The sequence below is a fragment of the Bos indicus genome, chromosome 9, assembly GCF_029378745.1.
Source record: "Bos indicus isolate NIAB-ARS_2022 breed Sahiwal x Tharparkar chromosome 9, NIAB-ARS_B.indTharparkar_mat_pri_1.0, whole genome shotgun sequence".
NCBI classification, from domain to species: domain Eukaryota; kingdom Metazoa; phylum Chordata; class Mammalia; order Artiodactyla; family Bovidae; genus Bos; species Bos indicus.
Genome location: NC_091768.1, coordinates 42,464,633 through 42,486,175, shown reverse-complemented (window position 1 = coordinate 42,486,175; position 21,543 = coordinate 42,464,633). Strand labels below are relative to the sequence as shown.

Genomic DNA, 21,543 nt, shown 5'->3' with positions numbered 1-21,543 from the left:
CTCAGTCGTGTCCGACTCTTTGTGACCCCATGAATCACAGCACGCCAGGCCTCCCTGTCCATCACCAACTCCCAGAGTTCACCCAGACTCACGTCCATCAAGTTAGTGATGCCATCCAGCCATCTCATCCTCTGTCGTCCCCTTCTCCTCTTGCCCCCAATCCCTCCCGAGGAGCCTGGTGGGCTACAATCCATGGGGTCGCAAAGCGTCGGACACGACTGAGCGACTTTTGTGTGTGTGTGTGTGTGTGTGTGTACTTACCCTGTAATATTACTGAATGTCTCCTTGGGAGTCCTCAGTGCACTTTAAATAAAAATCATGATTTTTTAAAAAGTCACTCATTGAATTTTAGTCACATGCTTAATTTTTCATTGAAATAATCAGCAAATGTGACTACCCTCTAAATTTATTTGCATCATCTCTAAATACTTTTCACAGGAAAAAAATAAATATTCTTTCAAAGGATGATCAGATGCCAGCACAACTGTTCAGAAAAATATTTCAGAGGTCTCTCGATTATTTCAGTCAAAGATGTTCCGAAGACTTCTTGGACTTGGGTAGCATCTTACGAAAAAGGACTGGCAGCTGTTCTACAAGGATCCAGACTCACTTGGAGGCACAAGTTCAGTTTGTTGGGAAGAGTGTGATTTAGGAGAGAAGGTGGATGGGTGTCGGCGAAGGACATGTTTTAGTTTGAGGTTTTGGGGAAAGGCACAGAGGCAATTATCAAAAGATTTTATGGTTACAATATATAACAACTATAGTTGTTCATTTTTAGACACCTGTTTTTCCACTGTCACACTGCTCTGGATTCAATTTGGAAAATTTTGGACCTTTTTTTAGTTGGCACACATAAGTAAACTGTCAACTGTAACATAAAATTATCTTTGACAATAAAACATTTGTGAGAGGTTTATTGTCAAGGAGGACGGTCTCACTGGTCCTGCTGCTGCTGCTGCTAAGTCACTTCAGTCGTGTCCAACTCTGTGAGACCCCAGAAACGGCAGCCTACCAGGTTCCCCCGTCCCTGGGATTCTCCAGGCAAGAACACTGGAGTGGGTTACCATTTCCTTCTCCAATGCATGAAAGTGAAAAGTCAAAGTGAAGTCGCTCAGTCGTGTTTGACTCTTCACGACCCCATGGACTGCAGCCCACCAGGCTCCTCCATCCATGGGATTTTCCAGGCAAGAGTACTGGAGTGGGGTGCCATCGCCTTCTCCGCTCACTGGTCCTAATTTTCACTAAATAGAACTCATTCTGTTTGAAAATAAGTACCCCATGTGCTCAGTCACTTCAGTCATGTCTGACTCTGCGACTCCATGGATTGTAGCCCGCCAGGCTCCTCTGTCCAGAGGATTCTCCAGGCAAGAATACTGGAGTGGGTTGCCATCCCCTCCTCCAGGGAATCTTCCCGACCCAGGGATCAAACCCAAGTCTCTTGTGTCTCCTTTATTGCAAGCAGATTCTTTACCTGTTGAACCACTGGGGAAGCTCATGTCTTTGTAAATACAGATACTATATATTTTGAATTCCAACTTTTGAGAGACAATTTTCTATAGCTATCTCATGTTTCTACAAACCTTGTGAGCAGAGGCACACTGCTTTTGTTCCAAACTATCCTTTTATGTTTGCGTAAGGAACAGCCTTGGAAGAAAGAGTACCTCCCTCTTGGGGAGCTATGCTTGCAATACACGTGAGAGGTTTCTTGAGCTCAGAATTCCTCAGCATACGCAGCGTCCACCTGGGTTGCTCTACGTCGGCCCCAGGTGGGGCTGTAGAGCGTCCACCTGTCCCTCTATGTCGGAACTAGGGGGGACAGAGAGTAACTAGGCAACAGGAAGCTGTCTGCGATGCCTCTGACTTGGGGGTCTCCTGTCTTCTTCCAACATCTATGACACTGCACAGAGTGTTAGCTTGCACAGTCAGACCCTTTCATGGTTTTTGACACTTGCCATCCCAAAACCAATTTCGTACAATAAAAGGATTTCTTTGTCCTACCTGACTTCCCACTTCTCTCAGGCAAACAATCTGATACAATTCTAGCACAATTAATAAATGTGGATTGTCTTCTGGAGTTTGCTACAAAGGGGCTCAATGGATCAAGCCAGAAAACCAAGAAGTTTAATATATTAAAAGACATATATAAGAAGTAAAACACTAAGGGGGAAGGAGGTAAGCCTAGAAGGTGATGACAGAAATAAATTACACAGCATGTCTTCAATTTTGGTTGTCTCACAAACTAAACCACTCTTTTGCTAAAGAAAATTGTAGCCCTCTCGCCCTCTACCGGAACCAAGCTAGAAACTACAGTTAAGTGGTTTAAAGTTTTCTGAAATTTGCTCATACCCTTTGTGGTATCCAGGGGTTTCCCAGGTGGCTCAGTGGTACAGAATCCTCCAGCCAATGCAGGAGACATGGGTTTTATACTTGGGTCAGGAAGATCCCCTGGAGAAGAAAAGGCAACCCTCTCCAGTATTCTTACCTGGAAAATCCCATGGAGAGAGGAGCCTGGCAAGTGACAGACCATGGGGTCTCAAAGACGAGGACACGACTTGGCAACTTAACAACAAAGTGGTATCCACTGCAGCAGTTATGCAGATTTTAAAAAGTAAACTTCAGGTGTTCACGAAGGTAAAAGGTACACAGCTCCCTTTGCATACCAAGCCTGACAGGTCAGTGCTGGACCATCTAGTGCTAAAGAGTGGACAGCCCTTCTCACACTCACCTGCAATTTGCAGCAGCCACTGACTGCAGGGACCACTAACAGAGCTGCAGACTTTGCTGAAGTCCCTGGCAGCCGCACCTAGCACTTCTGCCCTCAGCCGTTCCACGTTCATTCTGTGGACAACAGCTGCTTAGAATCCTCTGCTCATCTATTAACAGTCACCATACCTACTCAGTTCCACCTCAGAAAATAACCACTTTGCTACACAGTGAATGCTGACCCTTTGACTCTAGCAAAGGAACATCATCTTGTGAACTCAAATGGTAAGTACTAAAACCCCAAACCTTCATTTCTGCTTAAATGGCACTATACCAACACTTTAAACAGCACTACAGCAACACTTTAAGGCAGCATATCCAAATATTTGATCAAGCATTGAAATCAGAAAAAAATGTCTAATACGCCAATAAATGTATTTATTTATAAATTATAGTGTACAATTGTACAATATATTATGTACATTATAAAACACACAAAAATAGAAATTTAAAAGGTTGAGATTAAATACAAACAACCACTTTAACATTTTCCCAATAGACTGATTACTGCATACTCCTGGGAGGTACACATCCCCAGCTAAAACCACAGCCCTAAAGCATGCCAATGATTGCTAGATTTGAATTTTTAGCTAGTTACAGAAAAATGTACAAGATCACAGCTTTTTTAAGTTTTGCAAAATAGCCTGAGCATGAAGTTTAAATGTGAAGATGCTTGATGCTAACTTTTTAAGACATAATTGGACTAATCACTGCACAGCTGGTAAAATGTCACACTATAGTTCACTGATAGCTGTCTCAGTTATCATAGAGCAGATTACACTGGGGAGTCTGTAAAGTTTAATATTTGGGGAGGAAAAGCTTTAAAGAAACATTCAAAACCAACAAATAGCTAGCACCTAAAAAAAAAACTCCTCTGCCTACAGTGGAAAAACAAACAAAAAAACGCATTCCAAACAATGACCATTAGAATGCAAATGGATTAAAATAGATTGCCATACATTTATTTGCCTGCCTTAATACCTGTGAGCCATAAGAACACAAATTCTTTTTTTTAAATAGCCCCAGTGTCTGATCACAGACCTGGACACATTGAAATTCAGTAAACAGGTGGTGAACAATGAACAACTCTTCGAAAAATATGTGAGATGTGGAATTACATGTGGAATTACAATTGTTGCTAAAGACCACTCCAGTATCCATCTTTGCTTGGCTGAAGCAAATGACTGGATAAATGTTGTGGTCAGGAATAACACGCTCAGAGCCTCTTTACATTCCTTCACACCCTTGCTCCCTTTTCCCACATCAGGCCATTGGTCCACCTGCTCTGCTTCTACCCAGGACTTGAGCTTCCCCCCTCACGGGGGAGCCCTGTGGCCAGACAGGCTCATCCTTCTCCAGCACGCAGTGCAAATTGGGATAAAGAGAACACAGTTATGTTCTACACAGAAAACCTTATTCCAAGTACTCCTTAATTTAAAAAAAATTCACAAAAAATTTTTTATAATTTTTAAAGGATATGAACACCTGACTTTGAGATTGAGATATGCACGTAGAGCTTCAAGTTGTGCAACAAAAATTTTTAACTGAAAGACTTTCACTGATGGTCTCCTCTGGAGGAGTACCTTTTAATAGGTACTTCACCAATTCAAAAAGATAAAAATACTACACAATTTAAGTGGCTTAACTTCATTAAAAAAACACTTTCACTTTGCATACACACACTGATGGTTTTCATCTGTATGTTCATCTGTTCTGTTGACAAAATGTCAGTGTTTGATGGGACCAAATTGAAACTACACTTAATGAAAGTCCCATTTGATTAAATGCACACAAGGGTAAATTAGTTACTCTATCTCAAGAGAAGGAAAGAAGGGATGCAGAGTTCAGAGACTCGCTGGAGAGAAGAGAATGATAAAACGAAAGCTCAGTCATTTCACTATGGCAATATGGAAAGAGCTTACTGAAAGTACTCATTACAGGAAAATGTGTTACTGGTTGTGAAGTACAGATATATCACACAAATGGCAAAGCAACACAGACCTGTAGGATTTCCCAATGAGGTGATGCTGGCTTTTTTTAAGCATTGTGGTGAGTTACTAGGTTGTGAAATCATCCTCTTGTCTTAATGAGAAAGCCAGTTGTTTGAATAACTTATAAAACCTCTTTAAGACAAAACAGCCACTAGAGTAAGTACTTTTCTGCAAAAGTGTCTTTCAAGAAAGCCAGGACTGTGTAGCGACACCGTTTCATTTGCTCATTTTCACACCGCCTGAGTTTTCTCTAACCTCTCCTTTCCCTGGATGCTACTGGCTGGCTTGCTCCCTTCCACCTCACTTAGGTGACCAGCAGCTTCCCAGCAAAACCTCACCTGAAAATTAAACCTACCCTCTACTTACAAAATGAAACAAATCCTCACAAACAAATCAGTGGTACTCCTGCTTGCCAAGGAAGGGTCTCACTAACACCTTTAAAACAAAAACAGACAATGGAGGCTCCAGAGAAAAAAATCTGCTTTGACCATATTATAGGAAATACTACATCCCAAATTTAGAACCAAGAAAAAAAAATAATAATTCATGCTTTGGTCAGTTTCAAATTTTATTTCCAACTACTGCAGTAACAAAATACCAGTGGTAGTTCTGCATGGGAAGTGGCAACCTTTTAAATAAACAAGGCCACAAATTAGTATTCTGACAGCACTTGGATCTATGGAGATTTTGATAGGGGAGGATTATTACCATAAGTACTATAATATAAACTTATGTTTCCTCCATATTTAGTAACAAAAATATTCATTTTACCTCAATAATTCATCATGTACACATTTCTACTCCTTGTAAGCATGATCCTTGCAGGCTGTACTGTGTGAGAGTATAAGATTGGGAAGTTCCCCTCAATCACAGGTTTTTCTATAGTATACAGAAACAGCACTCACTTTAGCAGTCATGGACAGTATCACTAAATTTTTAGTTGAAAAATAAAAGAATGAGTTCTCCTATTATATCCCTTTCTGGGAGTAAAAAGACACACACCATTACAAACATAAAATGAGTCAAACTTCTATTTTATTGACAGGAGTCCAAAATGAATACAAAAAAACGCCTCCTTTGCATGTTATATTTTACCTTAAAAGGCTTCTGACAGAGTCAGGTAGATTAAAAGCTAACAATGTCTTTCAGCTTTTATAGTGACCTTTTTAAAAAGGTTTAGTAACACAATCACCAACATCAGAGAACGTATGGTCCCACAATCATTTTTAGATCTATAGCTTATAAAAAGAATTAGATCTTGCATTGATCTGCTAAAATAGAGGCTTAAAAATGTTTTAAGCCATTAAAAGCCATTTTTATAATCTTTCTGGTAACTCTGGGCAATTAAGAAAAGGAAAATCCCAAAATGTAGCCCTCTAGATTATGTGGAATGTGGCAGAATGCCAACTTATGACCAAGACAGGCAAAAATAAAATGTTTAAAGCTATGAATGGAGCTGTTATAAATAGTCTTATATCACTGCAACATGTCAGTAAATGAATAATAGAGCTTATTAAGACATTAAAACTTGAGCAGATGTTACTTAAAACATTTGTGGTGTTTATCACACATACTTTAATGTTAAAACTAAAGCTAAACAAAGAAAGGTCACTCATTTATAGATTGTTTTTCATGTACCTTTACTTTTACTGGGACCACAGATGATCAGATAATACATAGCCCACACTTCTGGACAGTTATAACAAAGGGTTTATTATCATTTGCAGATGAAATAAATGCACCATCCCATACCTGAAAGCTTTCACAAACCTTAAGCATCTTTCAGACTGTACCAAGGCACCACCACTGCCTCGGTAACACACCCATTTCTAGGAACACTTCCCTCAACATCAGTTCTGCACTGCTTTTGGTTTATTATACACTTCCAAAACAGCAAGAATTTGCAAATATGTGCAAATATTGTGGTCCCTGCTTAGTCATCATCTTCCTCCTCTTCTTCCTCTTCCTCAAAGCTGTCTTCAAAGCCCTCACTGTCCTCCTGGTCTTCATCCCCCTCTATTGCTGTATCCCACTGTGGGTGATTTTCTGGCACAGGCTTAGCCTCATGAACTTCCAACTAGAAAAAAGAATTAAATGCAGACATTAGAAATCTGAGGAGGAATAATGGAAGAAATATCTGGTACAGAAAAGGTTTTCTTTGACAGCAGCACTTGAAAAGATTACATCTTTTAACTCTAAATTTAACATATTTAAGAACACTCATCCACAAAATAAAAACATGAATCTAGTAACATGTTAGTATAGTTAAGTTTCTAGTGTAGTTTAATAGTATGATTTTACAGGCGCTATATACTATTTATTCTGCAGCATGAAAGATGAATAATTCTGACTCTTGAGCAGGAACACTGTTCTTAATAAGTCTTCTGTGGATGGAAAAAAAGTTCAAGTGTGACTTCCAAAGAGGTATTTGCAGCCTCCAGACTACTCATGAAGTTAACATCCTATAGCCAATGGAAAGAAATACAGCGCCCTCATGGGGAAAAAAAGCCATGCCTTTGCTGGCTCCTTTCAGTTGAGTCCCAGTACACAGCGCAACACTTCTTCAGCACAATCTCTCTAACACAATAGCATGCCTTTTATAAAAAGCTTAAGAGACTTCCCTGATGGTTAAGGGTCTGCCTACAATGTGGGAGACCCAGGTTCGATCCCTGGGTCGGGAAGATCCCCTGGAGAAGGAAATGGCAACCCACTCCAGTACTCCTGCCTGGAAAATCCCATGGACACAGTCCACAGGGTCGAAAAGAAATGGACATGACTAAGCAACTTCACTCCTTTTACTTTCACAAGTGAAATGGTAACATCGATGAGAATGTGCTTCAAATGATACTCACACAAGTGTATACTCTAAAATGAAATACATGTGTCTTTCTAAAGAAAACAGAAACCATCTGGTGAGGCCCTATAAAGGTATGGCATACTTTCAGTGCAGTTCAGTTCAGTTGCTCAGTCGTGTCCAACTCTTTGCAACCTATCACACTGGTAAGTTATACTCAAGGTTCTAAATCATCATACTCCTTTAACACAAGTTTATTATTGAGAGCAGTCCATCAAGTGTATTATGTTAAAGTATGAGAGGATCTCTTTCCCTGTTATTCTACATTTCAAAACTAGAACTGCTTCCTTAAGATGTAATACCCTTATTCAAATAGATAACCTTATTTTTTTAAGTTCCCTTTATTACTTCAAAAATGTATAAAAAATTTTTTTGTGTGGTTTGATTCACTCTTTTTCTCTGTGTATCTCTCTTCTTCCTTCCTTCTCAGGTATTTGAAAATTTGTCAAAAAGGAGGAAGTGGTAACTTTTATTTCCCACCCAAGTATAATAATGCAAATCCATACCCACCATAAATTTAAAAAAAAATTCATTTTCAAAGAAACGTTATTATTAGAATATAGCTGATTGACACGGTGTATAGCAAAAAGAATCAGTTATACATATACGTAAATCCACTTTTTTTTTTAAAGATTATTTTCCCATATGGGCATTACAGAGTATTGAGTAGAGTTCCCTATGCTATACAGCATGTTCTTATTAGCTATCTGTTTTATATATATAGTACTATGCATATGATCAATCCCAATCTCCCAATTTATCCCTGCCCCCTCACTTTTATCACCCCAGTAACCATAAGTTTGTTTTCTACATCTGTGACTCTATTTCTGTTTTGTAAATAAGTTCATTTGTAGTTTTTTTTTTTTTAGTGTGCATATATAAACAATGTCATATGATATTTGTTCTTCTGTGTCTGACTTACTTCACTCAGTATGACAATTTCTAGGGAACACCATATTTACAGAATAGTCATTCTTCTTACCTTCAGTGGTTTAATCTGATCCAAACCCATATAGGAGTCTGATCTCAGGAACACTGTATATTGATAATTTCCAGGCTTGCCTGGTGCAGGAAACTTCAGTTCTACCTAGAAGATAAATCAGAACTTAAAATCTGTATTTTAAAGAGTGGAAGAAACAATAGCTCCCTCCTGACATATTTAGACCAGAGAGTATTTAATAGCCAATGCTTACTCAGATGACAGAAGAGGTCCTAAAACATATTACAAAAGTTCTAATGACAATAAATGTATTTACATATATGACATTTGTGTCATATATATACTATGTAAAAAGGAAATAAAAATAGGCAGAATTGATGGGGTTAATTTCTATCTCCAGAATTCAAGAAAACATATTTAAAGCAACCAAGTTCTATCTTGATAACTTGAAGAAATGAAGCTGTGTATAAAAGTAAAATAAATGAAATGTTGAACTAAAACAGACTTCACCAAACAGGAATAGTTCTTGCCAAATTTTCTTATTTCTAGAACAAATGTTGAGAGAACAGAAAATACATTCATCACACACATATATATATGTGTCTCTGCCCTCAATCACAGGCACAGAGCTTCTCAAATCCCTGTAATTCCGAAGTGACAAGAGCACATAAGGAGCATCTTCTGTTGTAAAATTTGGTCTTTGGGTCTGGTTCCTGACACTGAGCTAACAAATCCCTTGGAATTTCCTGGATGGTAAGAATGAGTTCTCTTCTAATGAGGCAATTCTTGGTCTCCTAGATGAGGACCAGTCACCAGAAAGCCCAAGCCATGAGTAGAAGCCTGGAACTTTTAGTCCTACCCCCTATTCTCCAGAGAGGCTGAAAACTGAGTTAATGATCAATTATGCCTATGTGATAAAGCCTCCATAAAAATACCAAAATAAGGGGTTCAGGGAGCTTTCAAACTGGTGAACATGCAGAAGTGCTGGGAGAGCGGATTGCTCAGAAAGAGCATGGAAGATCGACATCCCTTCCCATATACCTTGCCTTATATATCTCTTTCATCCGGATATTCATCTACTTCATCATACTATTTTCATAACAAATTGGTAAATATGTTACCCTGAGTTTTTGAGTCATTCTGGCAAATTACTGAACCCAAGGAAGGGATCGTGGAAACCATGATTTACAGCCAGTTGATCAGAAGTACAGATGACAACCTGGGACTTCCAACTGGCATCTAAAGATGGACAGCGGGGCAACAGCAGTCCTCTGGGACTGAACCTTAATCTGAGCTGTCTGGGGAAATAGTGTCAGCACTGAGTTAAACCACAGGACACTCAGCTGGTGTCACAGAGAAAAAGAAAGAGGTCAAAACCATGGATGAATGGTCTATGGGGGCACGATAATATGCCTGCAACATTTTTCTATATCTCACAAACTGAGAGGCAATGAACATACTACACTTGACCATTCTTTCTCCCTATGGAGAAATAAACATTTAACAATATCTATCAAAATTACAATGTACAGAGCCTCTAATTCATTAATTCTACCTCTACGAATTTATCCTATAGATGTGTTTGAATGATATGAGGTTATTCATTGCAGCAAAAGACAAGAAACACCTTGTAAGTCCACTAAAGAGCTGAGCACTGAATAAATAAACTTCCACACAAAAGAATATCAGGCAGCTGTAAAAACAAACAATGAAGCTTTTTTCTGTATTAATATGGTACAAATTCCAAGTTTTATCACTGAGAAAAAGGTAAGGTGCAGAACATGATGTATGCTACTTTTTGTGCAAAACTGGGAAGAATATACCTATGTATACGCTTGTGCTTTACTACAATATCACATGAAAAATACATAAAAATTTGGTAATATCGATGGTTTCCAGGAAGTGGAATGGGTGACTGAGAGACAGGAATACAAGATACATTTCAGTGTGTGCACTTCGGTATATCTTCTGAAACACCAACTAGGCAAATGAATTATCCATTGAAAAATGGGTAAAATTTAAATTTTAAAAAATGTTAAAATTACTCTGAGAAAGAGATACCCATAAGTTGGCACTATCGCTAAGTGTCAAACAACAATAAACTACTTTAAACATTTACAACTTGGTTACAAAGGTAGGAAAAAACTTTTGGGATTTAAAAAATCATCATTATAGAACTCTCTTGAAATTCAAAAGCTTTGCTCTTGTCCACCAAGTCCAGGTAGACAGAACCTTCTTTCTCAAATAGTAACGTAAAAAAATCAAGAAGAAAAACAAGGAAATCCAAGGTCAAAATATGTTCATCACAATGTTATTTAAATGATGTCACTGACAGTGGACAATCCAATAAAATAAAAAATTCCACTTTAAAAAATGAACCACTAGTACTTACATTTGTTTTTAACACAAAAGCACTAATTCAATGAGGATACAAACCATAATTTCTGAGCACCAATCCAACGAGGATAAAACTCACAAGCGTTTGTAAAACATAACTAAATTCTGGAGATATGGTAAGGCAAGTATTAGTGAAAACTAATAGCTGAGAACAAGGTTTTAAAGGACCACCAAGTTGTCTACCTCAATTTAATACTCTATAAATTTCCAATGAGCTCCCTCCAAAAGCTGTCAGAGAACAGTTATAAAATGTGTTTTCAATAAAATGCAATAAGCCATATATGATAAATGGATTTCTATACTGTTTTCTATATCTAAATAATGTTGTTGGATACTTACCTCTTCCGTATCTTTTAGTGTACACACATGATATGGCATAGATATTAATGTCTGTTCCTTCCTATCTGCGATATAAAGCCACCACCATTCTTGCTTTTCCTGCAAAGAAAAAAAGAGAAGAGTATAAATAGCCAGAAAGAATTACAGAAATACAGTTTTGCCTTATCTCATTTTAAGGGTATGGTTACTCCTTGGTACCTGAGGGGGACTGATTCCAGACAAGCTCCCCTTTCACCCCCACAATGCGGATACCAAAATCCATGAATGCTGGAATCTCTTACATAAATTGCTGCAGTACTTGCATATAACCTATGCACATACTCCTGTACACCTTATCTAGCCTCTAGATTAGATTACTTATAATATCTAATACAATGTAATTGCTATGCCAATACCCAGCAAATTCAAGTTTGCCTTTTTAGACTGTCTGGAATCCACCCCCAACATTTTCAATCCACAGGTGATCAAATCTATGGATGCAAAACCCACAGATGCAGAGGGTCAACTGTATTGCCCTTTAGCCACTGCTGTATCCCCAGCACAGACACCATGGTTGGTACAAAATAGATGTCAATAAACATTTACTGAATGAATAAATTGTTCTTAGAGCCACTCTCCAACAAAAGAATTTTGTATGTAATTTTGGGGTTTCAAATGGCCCCTTAAACCCTACTGATGAACCTCTGTATTTTAAAAACTCCTGATTAACCTTAAATGATAAAAGATATGCTAAAAAATAAAACAGTATAAGCTATCACGAATTCATCTAGCAAATAATTTTAGTAATCTTACCTAGTAATAAGCAAAAGGCAGAAAGCAGGAGTGGAAGGGACTTAAATGGTAACAATATCAGAAATCAATACATTAAAACATGTTACTTATAAGACAGCATCTCAGATTCTAAGAATCTATTTGTACCATTTACGGTATACCATTTCAATAAGCTCAGCATTTTCAGTTGTACTACATAAAAGATTAGGAGCATAAAAAAGGCTGAGTAAAGAAATTGTCACCAGAGTGCACAATGACAGCAGGAAACACTGACAGGAGACAAAAATCTAGGGGAAAAAAAAAAATAGAAGACCAGTCTGGGAGCGCCAAACTTCAGTGTGGTCAGCAACCACCACTGCATCACAGCACAGATCAGTAACTTTTTATTCATTCATCCACTTTGCATCCACTGTTTAAGAATGGGATAGGGAAGATACCTTTCTAAAATGACTTAAAAAAAGTTTTAGACCTAAAAGTAAAATAAATTGTATCCAATTAACCAAAGCAACACTAGAGTCTCAATTATCCAAGAAAAGTTTTAAAAAATAACTTTTTATTGAAAATAGTTTCATAGGAAAAATGTCCCTAAGCCAAAATCACTTGTGCTTTCTATTTTATTTCAATCTTAAGACATTAAAATACAGTTTATTATCTTCCCAATAATGGTACACTAAGCTCAACTAAAAGCTTTTGTTTAAATGCCTTAAACTACAAGGCAATGTAACATTAATAAACAGGATAACAAATCATAAGTGGATGACTAACTCAACTTCTGCTTAATCCAAGGGTTAGGACTACAACAAAAGGTATAGTTTGTATACACATGTCTTTCTACGTGTGTTTTGCACACACAAAATGGGCAGAAACACAACAGACTCAAAGTGGAGTACTGTTGTACTCACAGGAGATCGATTCCAGGATCACTCCACCTCCAGAATACCAAAATTCACGAATGCGCAAGTCTGTTACATAAAATGTCGTGGTATAGTTGGCCCGCCACATTTGCAGATGCAGAACTCACAGACTTAGAGGGCCAAAGAGTCTGCTATAACTACTCAACTCTGCTGTAACTACTCAACTCTGCCATTGTATTACAGAAAGAATGAGTGTGGCTCTGTTCCAATAAAACTTCATTTACAATAATACTTCATTTATAAAACAAGCTGGGAGGCAGATTTGTCTGCAGGCAAGTAGTCTGCCAATGTCTATTTCAAAGTCATCCAGACCCAATTATTTCACTCCTTGAAACCTCACCCTTTTTCTCTGTTAAGTGATGAATGCTTACCTCAAGTTGTGTTGTGAAGATAAAGTGAGATAATACAAAAAAAAAAAAAACCCTGTTAAAATGCCTAGGACACAGAGTCCAATAAAATTACAGTTACATCAATATAACCACTCTGGAAAACAGTATGGAAGATCCTCAAAAAATTACAACTACAACTACCATATGATTCAGCAATTTTACTTCTAGCAATTTATCCCAAGGAAAAAAAGCAGACACTAATTTGAAAAGATATGTGCACATCAATTCATTCCATCATTATTTACAATATTCAAAATATGCAAGCAACTGAAGTGTCCACTGATGGATGAACAGACAAAGAAGGTACATATAAACAATGGAATATTACTCAAGCCATAAGAAATCAAAATCTTGACATCAGAAACAACATGGATGGACCTAGAGGATATCATGCTAAGTGAAGTCGGAGAAAGACAAAATACCACGATCTTGCTTATTTGTAGAATCTAAAAAATGAAACAAAATAAGATGAAAACAGGCTCATAGATACAGAACAAATATGCGAGAGGGGTGGAAGTGGCAGGAGAAATAATGAAGGAGACTTGGAAGTACAAACCTCCAGCTATATTAATAAATAAGTCATGGGATGTAATGTACAGCATAAGGAAGATGATCAATAATATTATAGTAACTCTGTATGGGAACAGTCACCAGACTTACTGTGGTGATCATCTCATAATGTGTGCAAATATCAAACTACTAGATGGTATACCTAAAACTAACACAATGTATGTCAACTATATTTCAATAACAATTTTAAAAGTAATGATTATTAATGAAATGAGGTAAACATTTCTATCTTTAAGCAGTCTGACATTTCATTTTCAGAATCATTACTAGAACATACATGTTCAAGAATGTGCATTTATTCTTTATCTCTATTTAGAGAATGCCTCCCACTGCCCCAAATCTATTTGATTAAAATCAGATTCATTTAAGAAAAATAAACATTAAGAAGCTAGTGATTGTAAACCTATGGCATTGCACCCAGATTCTCTTGATGCACATGGTTAAAGCAGAAAAGAGTCTCTACCATGAGTTATTTGCACTTTAAACAAAACTGGTTTTTTGTTGCATGGGATTCCCAACCATTTTTGTTAAATATATGAGTTTTAATAACATTTAAGTCAATTATGAACATAAAACTTTGAGTACTATAAGTGGTTAGTGTGGTGGATAGGTAGGTAAATGAGAAGGTAAACAGGTAGGAAGTTAGGAAAATCCCAAATAAAGTCTATCTGATAAACAGCACTTTGAGATGTTTTACCATGCAGATAAAATTACAAGAAGGCACTTTCACTGCTAAAATGTTCTAAGGGAGTAAATGAATGCTTTGCCTATTAACTAAGCATGGTCTAAAATGAAGCTGTCTATTATAAGGGTACAAATTATGCAGCTTACAGCATCCCATGGTACTTTTAAAACCAATCAATGAATGAAATTTATTCGCTTGATTTCAGGAGCCTTGGTGTTGGCAGACTATACTGCAATGGGCGAAAAGCCCCTAACAGATGGGCTATAGCTCAGGACATGCCAGAAGATCAGCGTGCACAGTAAGATGGAATCCTGGGCTGACTGCTCTCCAAGTCAAAAAACAAAAGTCTGTGCATAGCCACTCATTGATTAGGAGAGCCAAATTACTAGTAATAGGAACTTGCCTTCAGCAGCCCCCAGCAACTATAGATTGACATTCTAGAGCAGAAAGCATATTTATACATGAAATCACCCGCCAAACACAAGTGGTGAGCAGAAGGTTCTGTGGCAAAGCTGTGAAGCAGTCTGTGGAACTGCTTCCCTGAACTAAAAGGCAATAGTCCTTGACCTCTAGCCACAGAGAACTGTCTGCAAAAGCAATATGTCAATATCTCAAATTGAACTCAAATTCATCTGAAAGACAAACAGCCTATCAAAGAGATCGAAAGCTCAACAGGCCACAACCACAAAGTAAACAAGCACAAGGGAACAAAGAACATCGAAATGATCAGCCTGGAGCTTGGGGATCAGCTCTTACTCAACTTAGTGGGTCCCTCAGGCCTGGGCTTGCCTTTTTCCCATGGATCAGGGCAATTATCAGAACAAGTCTAGTGTCTCCAGATGGCCAGTATAGGACCCCCAGAAAAAAATCCATGAGCAGAATTTAAGAACATTTTCATCCTATTCAAAACATGGTAGAAGTAAGAGACAAGTGTGAGACTCACAAAAGCCACACAAAGTCAGAGGCAAAATATGCATTTGTCTGATTAAGACTGCCTGAACTGCAAATGAGAAATCATCAGTAAGTACAACCCTCAGAAATCCAGGCACAGGAGAGAGAGAAGCCCAGGACAACAACAAGGTACTCAAAAAGTTGACAATTCTCCTTTTAAACAACTCATTTACTCAAAGTAATGCATACTGAAATATATGCTTCAAAAATGTGACATATCGAGAAAACACATTCAGCGCATCTGAGTCAGTACACGCTACAGAGAGGATAAGAGTCAATTCACGCTACAGAAAGGATCAAGAGCAACTAAGAAATATCTGACTAGAGGAAGGAAAACACTAGGCTGTGGATGAATAACTCACCTCAGGAAAGTAAAGACTATAGACAGGATGTGTTATCTTTGATTTGGTTTCCAGTAGTGCTCTCTCCTTTCGCTGAATACTTTGTTGTAATTCTTGCCACTCCTAGTAAAGTGAAAATTAGAAATAATGGAAATCAAGCATGTTTTTTTTTTATCATTTTGAAGGGTGTCCATCTTCTTCCAGATGGCATTCCTGACAATGCTAAATACTAGAGTTCAGTCCCACAAATCACTTCCCTGCTCAAAACTTCCAATGCTTCTTTTCATAAATCAAATCTAACCTGCCTAGCATGAACTACACTGCCAATCATGACCTGACCTGAGCCTGTCTCTCCAGTCTCCTGTCACTGCTTTCCTCTCTTCACTTTTTATACTAGTCATTTCAAACTGCTAGACTTACTTCACTCTTAAACCCTGTTTGGATTTTTGCTTTCTTTTTTCTCTACCTGGCAGATTCCTACTCATTATTTTTTCAGGAGCACCTGGAGCCTAAAGTACGAGCTCCTGGGTCCCACAGACCATCCTCTCAGAGCTGAGTTGATCACACCGGTCTTTGTGCCATCACTGCCCCTTGCACAATGTGCATAGTCTCTTTTGTACTATAATGTTTATTCACTAGTCTGCCTTCCCCTTCAGGCTACTATCATTCAAGAGCAGAAACTGTTTCACATTTGGCTTTGTATTCCTATTAGTATTTGCTATTTGTATAATTGTCAACTGAATGAATGTATTTTTGGTCATCTGAAGAAATCAGTTTATCAAAACCCCAAAGTCACCTCTGCTGCTGCTGCTAAGTCACTTCAGTCGTGTCCGACTCTGTGCGACCCCATAGACGGCAGCCCACCAGGCTTCCCCATTCCTGGGATTCTCCAGGCAAGAACACTGGAGTGGGTTGCCATTTCCTTCTCCAATGCATGGAAGTGAAAAGTGAAAGTGAAGTCGCTCAGTCGTGTCCAACCCTCAGCGACCCCATGGACTGCAGCCTACCAGGCTCCTCCACCCATGGGATTTTCCAGGCAAGAGTACTGGAGTGGGGTGCCATTGCCTTCTCCGAAGTCACCTCTACTAACCCTAATATAATCACAAAGAAATATGTCAACTTTCTGTCAAAGCAAGAATGTTGTGTTTAGTTGTTCAGTTGTGTTTGACTTTCCTGTGACCCATGAACTGCAGCCTGCCAGGCTCCTCTGTCCATGGGATTCTCCAAGCAGGCATACTGGAATGGGTTGCCGTGCCCTTCTGCAGGGGATCTTCCTAACCCAGAGATCTATTGTGTCTCCTGCACTGCAGAAGGATTCCTACCAACTGAGCCATAATCAGAAAGAAATATGTCAACTCCTTCTCAAAGAAAGGGAGAGGTAATAATTTCTTTGATAGGTTTTAATTTCATGGCAACCAACTTAATTCTCAAAGTACAGAAAACACTCAAGGGCCAGCAACTGCTAAAAACAGACATCCTTATTTTTCTCCCATCCCAAAGGCAAGTACTTTATCTCCTTATACTTTTATCTTTTGCCCTCCCCCGCCCCTTTTTTTTCCGGCCTCTGCTTTTGCTTCAGAGGCTATTCAGGGAATCTCTTTATAATTCCTAAACCACAGGAGTTATTTTTAGACCATGGCCCAGTCAAGAACAACACAAACATTAAAAAAAAAAAAAGTTGGCTGATCAAGTTACAGTTCATCTGCAGTGAGCATCTATGGGCCATTATTTGTTCACCAAATATTCTTTGCTGAAGCCTTCTCATAAGTCATGTGCAACTTCATGCCATGCCATGAGATTTTTTTCTATTCCCTATACCCTTACCATCTTAATCCCTCAGTGACTTCCCCTTTTTCTCAACGTCTTACATACCTCTTGAAACAAGGTGGCATTCTGTAAATATTAGCTTTTCCCTTAACCAACCTCTTGACGTTAGAGCCCACAGCAATGTTTCTTTACCCTAAACACTGCCTGGAATTTTTGAGAACCTCTTCCAAGTAACTGCTACCTATTTCATAACCCACCTTTCCTTCCTCATATTTCCAGAGTTATCTCCAACACAAAAAATTGCCTTAGGAGAACAAGCTAAGTTCACCTCAGACCCAGGTCTTACTCTAACAATATAAGATTTAAGAAAATTAGGATTTCCAGTCCTTGTCAGAAATAATTTTTCTTCATAATTACAACTACCATCTCTCAAAAACATTGTCTGAAAGTAATGCAACAGTATAAAATATACTAATATTGTTTAAACGGAGAAGGCAATGGCATCCCACTCCAGTACTCTTCTTGCCTGGGAAATCCCATGGACAGAGGAGCCTGGTAGGCTACAGTCCATGGGGTCGCACAAAGTCGGACATGACCGAGGCGACTTAGCAGCAGTACTGTTTAAAACAAGCAAAGAAAGTAAGCAAGCAAAACAAAAACAACAACAAAAACCAAAACTATCATCAGAGGTATAATTCCAGTTATTTAAACCTATGTCTTACTGCTTCATCATCCTTGTTTTGTTTTTCATCTTGCTCTCTATCAGAGTCTCTGTCACTACCATCATCTTTTTCACTCTGAGAGTCTCTGTTGGTTTCTTCTTCCTCAGAGTCACTGCCTTTGTCAGAAACTTCTTCTTCATCTTCCTTTACTGCAGCTTCCTAAAAGGAAAAAGCAACCACAAAAGTTCTGAATGTTTCAGTGAATACATCCTGAGTCCCTGAAACTAATCTATGGTCATTATAATTAAACTGGCTCAAGACTACAATTTCACTATTGATATAGAATTTAAAAAAATTTTTATGAACATTCTTATATATAAATATATGGGAGTCGGGCTGAGGAGCTTTAATGTTTGACTTATTTGCTTATTTGTCAGTTATTTTATTCATTCTTCATAGCTCATGAAACAAAAAAAAATTTTTATTTCTATTTGCAAAATATACTATGACAATGGTAAGCTGATTCATTTTTCAAAAACATCAATTATATAACATTTTATACAATATAATGAGAAGTTTATAGGAAAGAACTGCTTTGGGAAATTAATATTATCTTCAATAACTAATAGCATAATGCAGAAAGGAAAGTCAATGTCCCAGACAAAATAGTCCATTTCAAGAAGCAAGAAAAACAACAGCAAGTTAAATGCAAAGAAATCAGAAGCAAATAATACAGATCAGAAATCAATTAAAGAGAAAGCAGATATGAAAAAGGGAAACCCAAACAAGATTAAATGTTGGTTCTTTAAAAAGATTAATAAAATTCATAAATTAGGCAAGACTGATAAAGGAAAAGAGACAATAAAATTACCAACATTAGGAATAAAAGATATATAACTACAGATCCAAAAGACATCAAAAATAAGGATATTATGAGACATCAAAAATAAGGATATTATGAATAACTTTGTCAATAAATTTGACAAGTTTGAGGAAATAGACAAAGTCCTTGAAAAACACAATTTACTAAAACTGATATGAGAAAAAAAGTAGACTATGTTAAAGAAATAGACTCTCTAACTAAATTCTTTTTCAAACTCCAAGCCCAGATGGCTTCTGTATGTACTTCTTCCAAATAAGAAACAAATCCAATCTTACACATCCTTCCAGGAAAAAGAGAGTAATCTCTAACTAATGAGGCCAGCATAAATGTAATCCAAAACCGGGCAAGAATAATACAAGAATGACAAACTGATATCCTCTCCTAAAAATAGATACAGGGATCCTAAACAAAGTATCATCAAACCCAGATAAACAGTTTAGACATCATACTCAGTGGTGAAATAATGTATGCTTTTTCCATGAGACCAATAAGACAAGGTGACTGCCATCTTCACTTCAAATCAACTACTGCAAGTTCTGGCTGGTACCAGTAAGGCAAAAAGGATGAAATAGCATAAATATTAAAGTAAAGCTGTTTCCATACCCAGATGGCATGATTGTGTATGTAAAAAATCTTTTTTTTTTTTTTCCTGGCTCTTGATTTTATTTATTTATTTATTTATTTTTTAAATTTTATTTTATTTTTAAACTTTACATAATTGTATTAGTTTTGCCAAATATCAAAATGAATCTGCCACAGGTATACATGTGCTCCCCATCCTGAACCCTCCTCCCTCCTCCCTCCCCATACCATCCCTCTGGGTCGTCCCAGTGCACTAGCCCCAAGCATTCAGTATCGTGCATCGAACCTGGACTGGCATCTCGTTTCATACATGATATTTTACATGTTTCAATGCCATTCTCCCAAATCTTCCCACCCTCTCCCTCTCCCATAGAGTCCATAAGACTGTTCTATACATCAGTGTCTCTTTTGCTGTCTCGTACACAGGGTTATTGTTACCATCTTTCTAAATTCCATATATATGCGTTAGTATACTGTATTGGTGTTTTTCCTTCTGGCTTACTTCACTCTGTATAATAGGCTCCAGTTTCATCCACCTCATTAGAACTGATTCAAATGTTTTCTTTTTAATGGCTGAGTAATACTCCATTGTGTATATGTACCACAGCTTTCTTATCCATTCATCTGCTGATGGACATCTAGGTTGCTTCCATGTCCTGGCTATTATAAACAGTGCTGCAATGAACATTGGGGTACACGTGTCTCTTTCCCTTCTGGTTTCCTCAGTGTGTATGCCCAGCAGTGGGATTGCTGGATCATAAGGCAGTTCTATTTCCAGTTTTTTAAGGAATCTCCACACTGTTCTCCATAGTGGCTGTACTAGTTTGCATTCCCACCAACAGTGTAAGAGGGTTCCCTTTTCTCCACACCCTCTCCAGCATTTATTATTTGTAGACTTTTGGATCGCAGCCAAAAAATCTTTTTTTCATATCTGAAAATTGTTACAATTATTGTCAATTCATCAAGAACCCTTGATACAGGGTAAATATTTAGAAGGCAACTGTATTTCTATACACCAGCAATAAACACTGAAGAATAAACTTTTTTTTAATGCTGTTTGCAACAGAACTAGAAAGCATCAAATACACAGGAGTAAATCTAATGAAAGGTGTGTCATTCTCTGCCAAGAGAAATCACAAAACACTGCTGAGAAAAAGGGAGATAATAAAGATAAAGCATAATTATGAATAAAAACAGCCAATACTGTTAATCTGTGAATTCTCCCCATATTGCACCAAAGATTAAACACAATACCAGTCTAAGTGCCAGCAGCTTTTTTGGGGGTGGAAATTGTCAAAATTATTCTAAAATTTTTAGCTGAAAATGCAAGTGACCTAAAGTAGTCAAGACAATTTTGAAGAAGTAAAATAAGAGTTTGAGGACTTACATTATTCCATTTTAAGACTTCAAGCCACAATATTTAAGACAGTGTGGCACTGGCACAAAAAGAGACAAATAATCAATGGAAGGAGAGCCCATAAAGAGATTTCCACATATACAGTTAAAGTAACTCATTTTACAACAAATTATGACTGCAATTCAGAGAGCTTTCCAATAAATGGTGCTAAAATAAATGGCCCATAATCCCAATCTGACACTATTCACAAAAATTAAAGATGCATCATAGAGCTAAATATAACAAGTAAATTACTGTAGTAATACTTATAGAAGTAAACAAAGTATCTACCTCTCCTTGTGTCCTTGGGATAGGCAGATATCTTAAACAGGACACAAAAGCCCTTAA

General features: G+C 37.7%; 1 protein-coding gene across 1 annotated transcript in view; it reads right to left on the bottom strand.

Annotated features, from left to right (window-relative positions):
• Window positions 1–5,772: 5,772 nt before the first annotated feature.
• Window positions 5,773–21,543, bottom strand: part of SEC63 (SEC63 homolog, protein translocation regulator) — a 66,155-nt gene continuing 50,384 nt past the window's right edge. Inside the window, exons 17-21 of the mRNA XM_019967265.2 lie at window positions 18,395–18,553; window positions 15,927–16,028; window positions 11,285–11,383; window positions 8,591–8,695; window positions 5,773–6,831 (exon numbers count right to left, since the gene is read on the bottom strand). Of these exons, the coding sequence (XP_019822824.1) occupies window positions 6,688–6,831; window positions 8,591–8,695; window positions 11,285–11,383; window positions 15,927–16,028; window positions 18,395–18,553 (609 nt within the window). The 3' untranslated portion in view covers window positions 5,773–6,687. The remainder of the gene's footprint in view (window positions 6,832–8,590; window positions 8,696–11,284; window positions 11,384–15,926; window positions 16,029–18,394; window positions 18,554–21,543) is intronic.